This window comes from Rattus norvegicus, chromosome 10, assembly GCF_036323735.1.
Source record: "Rattus norvegicus strain BN/NHsdMcwi chromosome 10, GRCr8, whole genome shotgun sequence".
Taxonomy (NCBI): Eukaryota; Metazoa; Chordata; class Mammalia; order Rodentia; family Muridae; genus Rattus; species Rattus norvegicus.
This window is the reverse complement of record NC_086028.1, coordinates 84251361-84263874: the sequence shown is the minus strand read 5'-3', so window position 1 is coordinate 84263874 and position 12514 is coordinate 84251361. Positions and strand designations below refer to the sequence as shown.

The window sequence follows — 12514 nt, the reverse complement described above, 5'->3', positions numbered from 1 at the left end:
CCTGGGGCTATCCTAGCTGGTGGGTGCCTGGGATCAAAGTTAATGTTTAGCATGAACAGATGGTCTGGGGTCCCACACGAGTCTTATTAGAGAAGTGTGAGGGAGCTTTCAAGTTACAATGAGGGTTTTCAAACATAGAGATGTATGTAGGAAGACATTGGGTTGAAGCACATCTGTACTTCATTTGCTGGGACTGTTATTCAGGAAAAACCATGTGTCAAAGGCTGAGTAGATGACCTATAAAGTCTTGCTTCTGAGCTTTGTAATTTGCCATATATGTATAAAGAAGGGCTCAGGACAAAGGGATATGCATATAAGTAACATACACTTTACTCTGACACAATGGGTGAGCCCCTTACAAGAAGGGGGGAGTGATGTGCTACTCTATTTTACTTGGGTTAATAGAAAGATTCCTTTCCAATCTTTCATATATACAAGCAGACTTAATGTTTCCCAACAAATCTAATAAATTGAGCCAAAAGTTCAAAAGTTAACGGCCACAATAGTTTATTTACAATTGAACTCTTTATAAGATATTTACAAGACAGCCGACTTTACACATCAGAAATGGTATCAAAAGTATGAATTACAGCACAGACAACGATATGAAACAGGCATAAAACAAAGCTGAGGTGGAGAGACAAGCACTTTCTCTTTTAATTTATTAACACTAGCTTAAACTTTGTTAAAGAAAGAGTAAGGAACTATGTTTTAGGAGAACTGCAGGGCCTCTCTTTCTGTTGAAGGCTGAATCTCACACAGTGTTGTATCCCACGTAGGGGAAAATAAAATTAATTCCCCACACACTCCACACACTGTGCTCTCGCTCCTGGAACTTTGCTCCAACCTCCTCCTCAACCAACCTCAGCATCTCCAAACCAAAAGACAGCTAGGAGAGGACATAATCAAATATTAGGTCCTCAGGGAAAGGAGAACCAAAGCAATAGAATCCACTTCAGTCCTGCCAGATAGCACCTCATGGATTCCTCTCAGTCTAGCAAAAACAGGATATGAGGACTCCTCTGAATAGGGCAGAAACCTGGCGGTTAAGTCTATTAACCCATACCCAAATTAGGAATCTGACAAATCTCGTTGTCAAGAAGAAACTGAGAGGGATCAAGAAACAAAGTAAAGAGACAGCGGATTGAGGTTATTATTTTTGAGGAGCACGTTATAAAGAAACACAATACAGGTCAGAGTAGGAGCACTAAACAGTGGGCCACATTTAAAAAAAAAATCTGGCCCAACATTTCTGGATATATCCCCATCCTTAAGGTGTGAGATGAAAGCCACTAGTGGAGGAAGTCCTCTTTTCTCTCTACATCCTGGCTGCGGTGAAGTCTACGGCAGCTTCCGTCACAGAGAAACCATGCTCCTAAGCAGATGGAGTTACAAGTGAAAACCCAGAGCCACACACAAACACACACAAAGGAGAATTAAGAGCAGCAAGATCATCCAAGAACACTAAGTGTACTGCTGGAATAATTCCTTTCAAAGTCAAACTCAGGGAGCACAGATAACATCTCAAAAAAGCTTTAGCAGTGGGAGGCCCTGAGAAACTTGTCTTCTCTTCCCACAGTGGCAATGCCATTCTCGAATGCTCAGCAGATGGGCCAACCACACACCCTACATACCTTGGCTTCTCCTCTAAAAGTGCTAATAATCCGGGGACATGTTCTCCTCAAGGATAAGAGCCCTACCCTTCTAGAGATCAGACCCCTACTTGTTTTTATACAACAGTTCTGAAGGCCAGCGAAAGGCAATTCCTATACAGAAGCCCACAGGCCTCGCTCCATTTTTCTTCCAGATAGTTAACAGGAATCTCACTGAGACCAGAGTGGCCTGGGAGTGCTGTCCTGGTTTTTTTTCCTTTTCCTTTTTCTTTTTCTTTTTCTTTTTTTTTCCGGTAAGAAAACAAGGGCAGGAGATTGGAAACAAGATGGTACATGTATCCATCTATCTTCACTAAGCGAATAAAGTTCATCTGGTGCAACTGTTTGTTTCAAGATGTAGACAACTGTCAGCGGAGGACACACATCCTTCCATGCCCTAACCCCCTGCCCGCCCCAAACTTCTACCTCACCACCAAAAGTTTGGCCAATAGGCTGAAGCCCCACAAAGGAATACTTGAGAAGTGACATGGCACAGAGACATCTCCACAGACTCTGGTGTGCCATCCCTAAGTGACAACTGTATCGCTTCAGAACTTAACCCCCAACCCCTTTTCTAAACATTTTCTCTGTTGGGGGTGGGAAGAACTTCAGTTACCCATCAACTAAGAAAGTAAAGCAGCCACATGTCTCTTCCCACATGCCACTGTCCCAGCTTCTTCCTCTGAGGAGTGTCTTGCTTCAACTCTTCATGTTATCCCTTTAGTGTGAAACCTACTACACCCACACCATTTACAAGGCGCACCAGGTAGGCATGGGGTCAGGGCAGGCATAGCTCCTACATACAGGAAGGCTTGCTCCATCTGACGCATGGCTAATGAAGAGCCCTTTACCCCTTTTAGAGGCAAGTGAGTAGAAGAGGCTCCCGAAACTCCCAAATCTACCATCCTATAGGATGAGCTCAAGAGCTCATTTCCCCAAAACGGGAAAGAAGTTTCAATAACTCCATAATTCACAATTAGCTCAATGCACGAGGTTTCTTTTGTTTGTTTTGTGAAATCAGAGTAAAGAAAACAAAACTAATAAAAAGGGAGCATGGAAAGGCATTACCAGTGAATGATAACATACATGAGGACATAGGTCACACATACAGGTCTCTGCTATTCTCTCGGAACAGCGTGCTACAACTATCTGAAGACAGGCTACTGCCAGCGCAGCTACTTCCTACAAGTCCGGTGAGGTGTTTGCTTCTTCTGGATCTCCAATCTGCAACGGCTTCGCTCATCCAACCAGGGTAGTTCAAAGTTCCTAGCAAAAAAAAAAGCAAAGTGACAAGGCTACTCAAAGCCAATAGTGAGCTGACACAGTCATCTACCTCTGATTAAAGAGAATTCCTACTTCCTGGCTTGCCATGGCTTCCCTAAGTCATGTGGGTCCCCATTCTATCTTGACTTCCATGGAGACTGAAAGGAGGTACAAACTATCTGAGAAAAGAGAGGGACAATCCATTCTACTTACTGTGGAGTTAATTTTGGTAATGGCCGTCCAAATGCTACAACAGGCAAGAAGGGGGTAATCATCAAACTTTCAACTATGGAAGAAAACCACATGGGACCTTGTTAGCAAGAGGTAAGAAATGTTTAAAAACTACCACTTCCTTAGCACAGCCCACTCATCACAAAAGGTTTTGCTGTGGAGGCCTGCACCCTTTTTGTCCCCTTGAAAAGTCTGCAACCTTAAATTTCTTATTCACTTTATTTTATACTATTATGTGTTTATGTCTCTGTGTGTGCGTTTGTACATGTGAGTCCAGTGAGTGCCCTTCGAGGTCAGAAAAGTGCATTGGGTCCCCTGGAGTTACATGCAGTTCTGAGCTGCCCAATGTGGCTGCTGGAAACCAAATTTTGGTCTGTCCAAGAACAGACATGGTCTTAATCACTGAGCCACACTTCACCAACCCCAAAGTCTACATTTTTTTTTTTTCTTTTTTTCGGAGCTGGGGACTGAACCCAGGGCGCTCTGCCACTGAGCTAAATCCCCAACCCCCAAAGTCTACATTTTTAGATAGATACAACTTACCGTCATCGGGCTCAGGGAAAAATGAGGTAACCTCAGGCTCAGATTCCTGAATTCCTTTCTTTTTATACATTCTGAGCTGCAGTCGCTGTAAAATTCTTTGTTCCCTGATCCTCTGAATATCCCATCTGGGAAAAACCAGACAAACACAACAAACAAAGCAAGCATTACTCTTACCTAGAAGTTGTTCTACAAAAGCAGTTTGCACTTTCGAGAGGCTAGAAGGTCCTTGTTTAACCCCTCTACTCAGGGTAAAGGGAACTGACTACCTGGCTGAGGAAGAACTCAGTGGGTGTAGCACTCTAGATTTTGTGTTGGTGTTCCACACAAAGTAGTACTGAGGGAAGACATCCATGAAAAGGCCAACATGTGTGCCTGTAAGGACAACCGCCCCCGGCTAAGACACTCAGCTGACTATGGCACTAGTGCCCCAGGACTCTCCCAGTATGGAAGAGGGAGTCACAGTCCTAGGGCTCAGATGCTCCCAGGATGGGAGTCTTGGCCTTACCGTTTTCTCCTCTTCTCGTCTAGCTCCAGTTTCGCATGCCTCTTTGAAAACACACTGTCATCCAGGTTCTGGAGGGGTCAGGGACAAGTTACTAATGAGCACATTGGAGTAACAGTTTTCAAGAGCACAAACTCATTCACCTCAGGTTCAAAAAATACCTATAGATATGACATAAACCTAGTAAAATAATAAAATAAACTCCCGTCCTTACCCCCATCCTCCCTGAAATCCCAGACTTCAAAATTAATTTTCCTAACTTTTCAGGGTAAATCATGTCAAACATCTCTGAGAGAACTATAAATTCTCCCCCTTCTCTATACTTTGTAAGAATCTGAGTTCAAAATATCCACTTTATTTTAATTATCAATAAACTTGGAACATAGGATTAAGTTGCTGAGTGGCAGCATGGAATCTACCTTAGTTTTGAAAAACCCCATGATACTGATTTCATCCATAAGATGAAAAATAGAGACCCAATAACCCCAAGTTCCTTTCTGTCTTAAGAGTTCTTTTTAATCTATCCACAGCTGTAAGAAATATTCAAGCCAGTCTCTCCCCCATGCTCCCTCCCCGCCATGTTCTTTGAGACAAGATCTCCCTATGTTGCCTACAGAACCCTCAACATCTTAAATTCAAGTAATTCTCTTGCCGAGGTCCCTTGAATAGCTGGGATTCTGGGTGCTAACAATGGCCAGTTGTACACCCCCATATTCTATTGTTTCCAATCCCCTTAACAGCTCTGGGTACTCACCTCCAAAATGTCTGAAGGATTTGGGTCCCTTAGAGGCTCTACTGAGTGGTCCCTCCAAGAAGGAACTGAAAAAAATAAAGAAAAAGAAGAAGAAAAAGAGGAGGGGTGGAACCACCCTTAAATCCAAAGTCATACAACTGTCCAACTATCCACAAGGACAAGAGGTCTCTCCCCAGATAAGACAGTTATCAAGGGATAGGAATACGTATTATGGCCTTACCCAAGGCCATAGAGAGTCAGTCAGTATCCTCACTATCATATACAAGAACCTAAAACGCCATTGTAGTCTGCCAAACTCAGGGTCACAAAACACCCTAAGCTAACACCTGACAATTCACGTAATGGAAGCTGCTAAAGTTCCTGAAAACAACTGGGACGTGTTGTCATTTTGATGTCTACAGTAGTGTCGTCAAGCGCCAAGAATCTCACTGTTCCACATCCAACAGCCGAGAACGCAGCTCCCAACCAGCCACCATCCCACCAGTCCCCACCCCAGGCCCAGCCAGCAATTCCTAATCTACTCACCAGCCAAGACTGAAGTTTCTCCTGCAACACTTGATGGCATCAGACACCCTAAATAATGTAGGAAAGAAGAATCATCTCAGTGTAAAAAGAAAAAAAGCCCACACCCAAAATGGAGGAAAGGATCCTCTCTGATGCGCTCACTAGGACGCCATTTTGCTTTCTGAGTTGTTGTTTTGAGAATTTCTCTCTGGGGAAGGGGAAGAGGGAACAACAGACAAAAGAAAAGAAAATAAGCCCACCACTTTTTTTTTTTACACTGAGACGACTTCTTTTCTTCATTATTTAGGGTGGTTTCCCTGCAACAGTTGATGGCCAAGGATATCAAACCTTAAACTCAGAACATGGCAGGTGAGTAAAAGTTGACCCTATTTTTCAAATAAATAGATCAGTGTTCTCAGAACTTACATATGTAGTCTTCTTAAACAGTTTCCTCCTCCCTCCAAACAAACTACCTTGCTGGTCCAGCCTGAACAACATGCACAAAGACTTTGGCTTCCTTAGGACAAGTCATTGAGACTTCCTCTTGAGATAGGAGCATCAATATCGGAAGGACTCACACACTTAGGCATAACTCAGGCTCCTCAAGAGACTGGGATCTCCCAGTCACACCCCCTCAGAGTGGTATGCCCACAATCTCGCATGTGTTTGCAACTTGCTCTACTAGAGTAGACAGGATTTTCAAAAACAGCCAGTCACAAAGAGTAACTCCAGACCAAGCCATTTCCTAATTCCGGATGGGAAGTTGCTTCATGGTTTCTCCTAAATTGTTACACAGCATTGCTATAGCAGCAAAAATTAACTATTAAGATGAACCTGTTCTACTGACTGAAACAACAGTAAGTCTAGATCAGGACCCTCATCTGTCTGGTGTCCTCACGTATGAGGCCTAATAAACGTTAGCTCGTTTCTCCATCTTCCCCACTTGGATTTGGCACCACAGCCAGACAAAGCCTGGAGAATGCTCGCATCTCATTGGAATGGATTCCCATCCCCATCCCTGCCAGAGGAAGGCACAGGGGTAGAACTTAGGTCTAAGGCGCTAGCTAAGAAAGCTTTCCCCACCATTACCCAAGAGTACCCGCAATGTCTGTCATAGACTAATATAACACAATTGAAGACACATTATAGTTACTGGTTCATACGGAAGATGGGGATCATCTCTGTGGAAGCCATTAAGAAATAAACAGGAATAAAGACCAAGTCCCCACACCCCCCACCCTCCCCAAGCAGCTCAGATACCCCAAGATAGTCCTTATTGTTTGAAAAATAGTTTGTAGACCATTTTATTTAAATATATGAACAACCAATGGGCTACTGCAATCCGGGTGAACTCTCCACATCTTAGAACCTTGTGAAGTGCAGTAAAGGAAGACTGTTGGCCTTTGGCAGATTCCTCCTGCCCCCAGACCGGGACAGAGAGATACAGAGAAACGTTTATGTAGTTAGAGAGCGGAGGCCCAGGTAAAATTCCCCACCCCAAGCTGGCTCCCCAACCAAAAATTACCATTGGCCCCTGAGAACACCCAAAGACCACCCTCCCAGGTTTCACACAATATCAATTGCAGGAACAGTCGTGCACGGCAAAGTGTAAGTTCTATGCATTTCACAGCACAGAAAACCCTTCTTTCAGAGGGCATGCAAGTTGCCGGAGATTACACCCCCCAAGTCTGGTGCTCTCGTGATGAGCAACTTACTGGTAAACACATCTCCCAGTGTTGTAAGCAGACACATACATTGAGCACATTTTGCTGTAATTCCATCTATTTGCAATGCCTGCACAGTGTCTGTCTCTGGCTGTTAACTTACTCATTCTTGACAGAACTCTGCTTTATTGATTGCACTTTTTAAAAAATGCCAAAGGCATTGGACACTTGTTAGCTTGACCGCCACCACTAGGGTATAAGAGCAAGTGTTCGCTATGCCTTACTTGCTACAGTCTCCTCCTTCTTTGGAGAGGATTCCCGTAATGGTAACGGTGATGGGGGAGGCTGGTGCCAACGACACAAATACATTTCTGTGGTGGAAAGGTACGGCAAATCTTCCATCTCACTTGAGAAGGCTTGCTCCTTGGGGTGGGTGCTGGGTCCCTTTTGGGGAGTCGAGAGTCTTGGTGGGGTATCCACTGAAGACCGGGGCTTTTCTGGGGTTTCTTGGCTCCTCAATTCACGTTTACAAACAGTTTCTGATATGGAACCACAGGGCTCCTCTTTAATGGGAGAGTGCTTAGGAGTTTTTGTTTTGAATTTTGAAAATTCAGGAGCCAGCTTTTTAACAGGAGTCTTTCTTTCTGTATTTCCAAATGGGGTTTTCCTATTAGGTACGAAAGAAAATGTTATAAAAATTAATTAATTTCAAATAAGTTTTGATTTGAATATACTTGAGGGCAAGAGAGGTAGCCAGGTATCTAAATATCTACTGTTCATTTGGAAGCCATGGACAGTAAGTGTCATGCTTAAAAGTATACAGAAAAGGCCTTTGGTCAATGAGCAAGCGTCTATGCTTAAGACTATTCCTTTTTTTTTTTTTTGGTTCTTTTTTTCGGAGCTGGGGACCGAACCCAGGGCCTTGAGCTTGCTAGGCAAGCGCTCTACCACTGAGCTAAATCCCCAACCCCCTATTCCATTTTCTTTAAAATATACTCTGCATTCTGTACTTAAGCACTGTAACAAAAAAAAATGTCTCAAGACAAGTAAAAAACAGGTTCTCTACTGCCAGGCTGGCCCTGAACTGAGTGCTGTGATTACAGGGGAAGCCACCATGCTCCAGTACAACAGACTTCTCAATTCAGGCTATGGCTGCTCTAAAGCCAATCCACAGATCCAAGGGCCATATTCCATCAGCACTAGCAGTTCCTCATCTTTTTCAGTTCATAGAATAAAGTCACCAGCACACCTTTTGTGTCCCTTGCCACTCCGGCCACATGAGAAAGGCTTAGAAGGCAGAGCCTGGGATGTCTCGCAGAGCTCCGGCTGGCGCTCCAGTTTAATTTTCTCAGACAACTCCGTTTCCTCTCTCTCTTCAGGTTCATAGCCCTGAAACAGCTTGTGCCTTTCCTTCTCGTTATCCCTCTTTACCAGCTGCATCCGCCTTTCCATACGTTCAATCCGAGCAAGGAGCTAAAAGGAAGTCACAAGATGCAGACTTATACATAGAAATTAGACACCAGTACTTAACCCCATGTAGGAATTGGCGCTTCTACATGTTGCTGTTGACCCTACCAATTCAACTTTTCCTCTGAATTGGCAGGCACCACTGAATAGCTTCCCTTAAACCCAGTAAAGGCAAAAGACAATGAATTATAGGAGTTAGTCTGGATGGTAAGAGGGATGGGACAATCCGAAGATCATTCTTCTGAAAGATGATCCTCCCCACTGGGCGGGGTCAGAGTGCCTTTTAATGAATGGCAAAGCCTCTGCTACAGCTAGCCATGTGGCTCCAAGTCTTTTGGGAGCCACTCAACTGAACCTTCTCTATGTTCTTCACTGTTGTATGTGGTGCTAGGGACAGAACCAGGGCCTCCCACGTGTGCTTGGCAAGCACTCTAAGCACCAATGAGCTACATTCTCAGCCCTGTGTTCTTTTAAGGTGTCCCACGGTTGTCCAAATTCTATCTGCTCTGTGTTCACTCCAAAACTCTAGACTCAGTGGAATGTTTAAACAGCACAGTGAAGAGGAGTCAAGAGCTCACAGAGTGTCCCTAGGGATAGCAGTATCACATTCAAAATGTTATGTGTGCGTATTTGAGGGAGTACTTCTAAAACATACTACACTGGAACAGTAATAATCGACCTCAGTAATATAATCCCAAAACATATGACACATATATTCTGTTTTGTATTGGAGATAATGAGAAGATAACTTATCTAGATATTAGAATTATTTTAATTCTAATTAAAGAGAACCACAAAAATCAAGCAAAATGGAAGTCTACTGTCATCAGAGACTTGGTATTAACTGTTTTGACAAAAAGCTGACAACTGCGCTACTGACACATGCTACAGGAATTGAGCTTTGGTCACTGATATCACTGCTGCTCTCGTTATATCCATTGCATAGATTACAGCAGAGCCAACAGAGACTGAGCGCAGGCTTAAGCAACGCTAAGACTCTAGTACACAGCAGCAGCAGTGAGGCCGAGCTCAGGCGGATGCTCTATCCTTCACTCACCCCACTTTTTCCTACCTTGAAAAGCCTCTGAGTGGGCATCACCTGGGGGACGCAGCAAAACCCTCCAGCAGTAGCAGTATCCCCTGTCAGCCATCACTTCATCTTTGCTCTGATTCACAGCCTTAGCATTACTTAACCATGTTTTGTGGGTGACACAGTCTTCATTTCTTCTCCTTTACTGGTCTCTTTTCCCACCCCCTTCCCATCAAAGGAAGGATATGTTGTGTTGTAATCACAGTGCCATCACACCCTAGACTGCAGTACAGTACTGAGCAGTACCACCTCCATGTTGAGGAACCTCCACAAATCAACACTGGGGCATTTCAACGAGACCTGTCCCAGCTCTCCTTCCACCTTGCAGAATGCAGTCTCCAATGACATAGGCGCCTGATGGCGACTCATTTAGAAAGCAGACAAAATGAACAGCTCTTCTGCTCCCGTGCTCAGCCTCTGGTGCACACAGCCCCCAGTGAGAGGAGTCAGGAGAGCAGAGTGAAAAGGAGGGCAGAGCCTGAGCACACAGGCTGTGGAAACCATGTTTATTTTTAGGGAGCTAAAAGGTGTGTTATCCCTGTAATACCCACCACCCCGGCCAGCCAGCATCCCTGATGTGTGAGAGTGTGCTTAACATGGATATGCCTAGGACTGCAGCTGCTGCTGCTGCTGCTGCTGCTGCTGCTGCTGCTGCTGCTGCAGTGCAAACAAGCCTATGTAGTCATGTTCCCCAGAAGTACAAAGAAAGAACAAACCACTTCTCTACCACCTCAAGATTCTGTAACAGGTTTGGGAGGTGGAGGGATTCACAGAATACATCGAATGAGCTGATATCTCAAAATCTGCCAGCTTACTCAAGAGACTTGGTCAGTGGGTGGTGTTTTATAACTCAGATTTCCCACTACAAACTCTGAAACCAAAGGCAGTGCTTCTCGTTTAAGAAAGCTAAAATAGGAGTCCGTGCAAACCATCTTTACCCCCTACCGACCGAAAGACCCGTGACAACCCTCCTGTCTAAAGATGCTGCAGCGGTGGTTAAGGCAACAGCTGTTATGTCCTCCACTACTGTGCACTGCCAATCCAACAGCGCTTTAATATAGCCCCTTCCATACAGCCACATCTGTACCCCACCCTATCATTTTAACCCCTCGTAAATCAGGTCTTTTCCCATCCTAAACGTCTTTCCCACAAGTATGGGGCTGTCATTTTAAGTTAACCCTTTGGCAACCGAAGCCTCCCATTACCCCCCCCCACACACACACACACACAAAGGTTGCCCTTTAACCCTTCCTTCCGACCCAACGTATCAGTGATGCCAGGCTCCTAACGACCCAACATCTAAGGTACTCCTTCACTGATGGCTGACTTCCTCTAACCCTAACCTAGCGGGGACCTCTGCCTCCTACAGCCCCCTTCCCCCGAGCATGCGCAGAGCTCGCTCCCCATCCCTAATGCAGATTAACCCCTCCCGTACCGTATCTCTCTCCGACTTCAGCTCCTCGATCTCCTTTTCCTTGGCTTGCAACTGCTGCTGCTGCTGTTCGATGAGGTCCAATTGCAGCAGAAGGATCTGTTTGAGGCAGGCGGCCTGACTGGAGGCTCCCGAGCCGCCGCCACCCCCGAGAGGGCTCTTCCTTATACTCTTCCATCTGCCCTCACTGGCCGCCAGGGTCCCGGCAGTGGCGGTGGGCGCGAGGGGTGGCGGCCCGGGCAGAGGTAGTGGTGGGGGTCCCGCCGGGTCCGAGGCGGTGGCAGCTGGGGGAGCCGCCCCACCCTTGTCCCCAGCCCAGGGCGTAGGCTCTTTGGCCGCCGCCACGAGAGAGCCCGTCTGAATGGGCAGCACCGCCTGATACTTGGGCCGGGGGCTGCAGCCAGCGCCGGCTGCGACTGGCTCCCCGCCGATGCCGGCTTGTTTGGTAGCCGGGGGCGGACAGGGCAAGGGCACCGAACCGCCCCAGCTCTCTTCCTGCTGCCCGGGGGCCGCCCCGGCCGGGAGTAACAAACCCCGGCCCTTGCCGCCGCCGCAGCCGGCTGGAGAGGGCGCGGGGCTCCCGCCCTGGGTAGAGGCCAGCGGGGGCCCGGGCTCCTTGAGCTTACGATGCCGGGGGAGGAAGTGGGTTTCGGCCGCCCCGGACTCGTCCTCGGGCCCGCCCAGAGCCGCAGCCCGCTCGTAGTCCAGTCGCTGCTCGGGGTTGCCGCCGGCAGGGGCCGCGGCCGCCTTGAACACTGCGGATCTCATGGTCATAGTGGTCCGGAGCGGCGCGGGGGACCGAGACGGAGGAGGGGGTGGGGAAGGGGCGAGGTGCGGGGGGTCGAGGACGGAGGAGGGGGAGGGGAGTTTGGCGGGCTCGTCTCAGCAGAGCGGCCGCAGGCCTCCGCTAACGCGGCTTCTCCGAGGCCCGGGCGCCATCCCGCCGGCGAGCGGAGAAGTGGAGGCCGCGGCTGAGGCCCGCCGTCGACCCATGGTGGCCTCGCCGCCGCCTCTGCTGCCGCCACGGTCGCCTTCGCCGCAGAGGCAGGAGCTCGCACCCAGCCGCCCCCGAGCTCATCCCCGGAGCTCGCTTCGGCCCCCCCTGGCCCGGCCGGGCCCGCCTCGTCTCCCCACCCCGCACCCCCCCTTCCCCGCCCCGGCCCCCCGCCCCGGAGCTCGCCTCAGCCGCCCCGAGCCTCCATTTCCCCCCCTTTGCTCCTCCTCGGGAGGGGGTGGGAGGGACGGGTCCGCCCAGAGCCCTCCTACTCCGGGAGGGGGGTCTGCCGCCTCCCTCGGGGGTCTCCGCGGCTCCGGGTCCCCCTCCCCCACAGTCACCCTCGGCTCCTCAGCGTTTCCCTTTAAAAAAAACGGAGCCGCCGCAGCCGCCGCCGACCGGAGCGCGCATGCGCCGA

General features: G+C 47.9%; 1 protein-coding gene across 2 annotated transcripts; it reads right to left on the bottom strand.

Annotated features, from left to right (window-relative positions):
• Positions 1-490: 490 nt before the first annotated feature.
• Positions 491-12513, bottom strand: Msl1 (MSL complex subunit 1). 2 transcript variants are annotated; one of them, XM_006247304.5, is made up of 9 exons: positions 11106-12513; positions 8363-8586; positions 7398-7780; positions 5471-5518; positions 4946-5010; positions 4195-4262; positions 3690-3814; positions 3129-3201; positions 491-2918 (listed from the first exon to the last, which is right to left on the bottom strand). In XM_006247304.5, the coding sequence occupies exons 1-9, from the start codon at positions 11874-11876 to the stop codon at positions 2828-2830; spliced, it is 1848 nt and encodes a 615-aa protein (XP_006247366.1). In that variant the 5' UTR covers positions 11877-12513; the 3' UTR covers positions 491-2827. The 2 variants fall into 2 exon arrangements, with proteins under 2 accessions (XP_006247366.1, NP_001100518.1); NM_001107048.1 differs by lacking the exon at positions 5471-5518 and having other exon boundaries at positions 1894-2918; positions 11106-11910.
• Position 12514: the final 1 nt, after the last annotated feature.

Excerpts from the sequence above, each read along its gene's own strand:
- Msl1 (XM_006247304.5), bottom strand. The coding sequence starts at position 11,876 with ATGACCATGAGATCCGCAGTGTTCAAGGCGGCCGCGGCCCCTGCCGGC. Across the intron at positions 4,263-4,945 it reads ATCCTTCAGACATTTTGGAG|AACCTGGATGACAGTGTGTT; the intron begins GTGAGTACCCAG and ends TGACCCCTCCAG. Across the intron at positions 3,202-3,689 it reads TTTCCCTGAGCCCGATGACG|TTGAAAGTTTGATGATTACC; the intron begins GTAAGTTGTATC and ends TTTCTTCCATAG.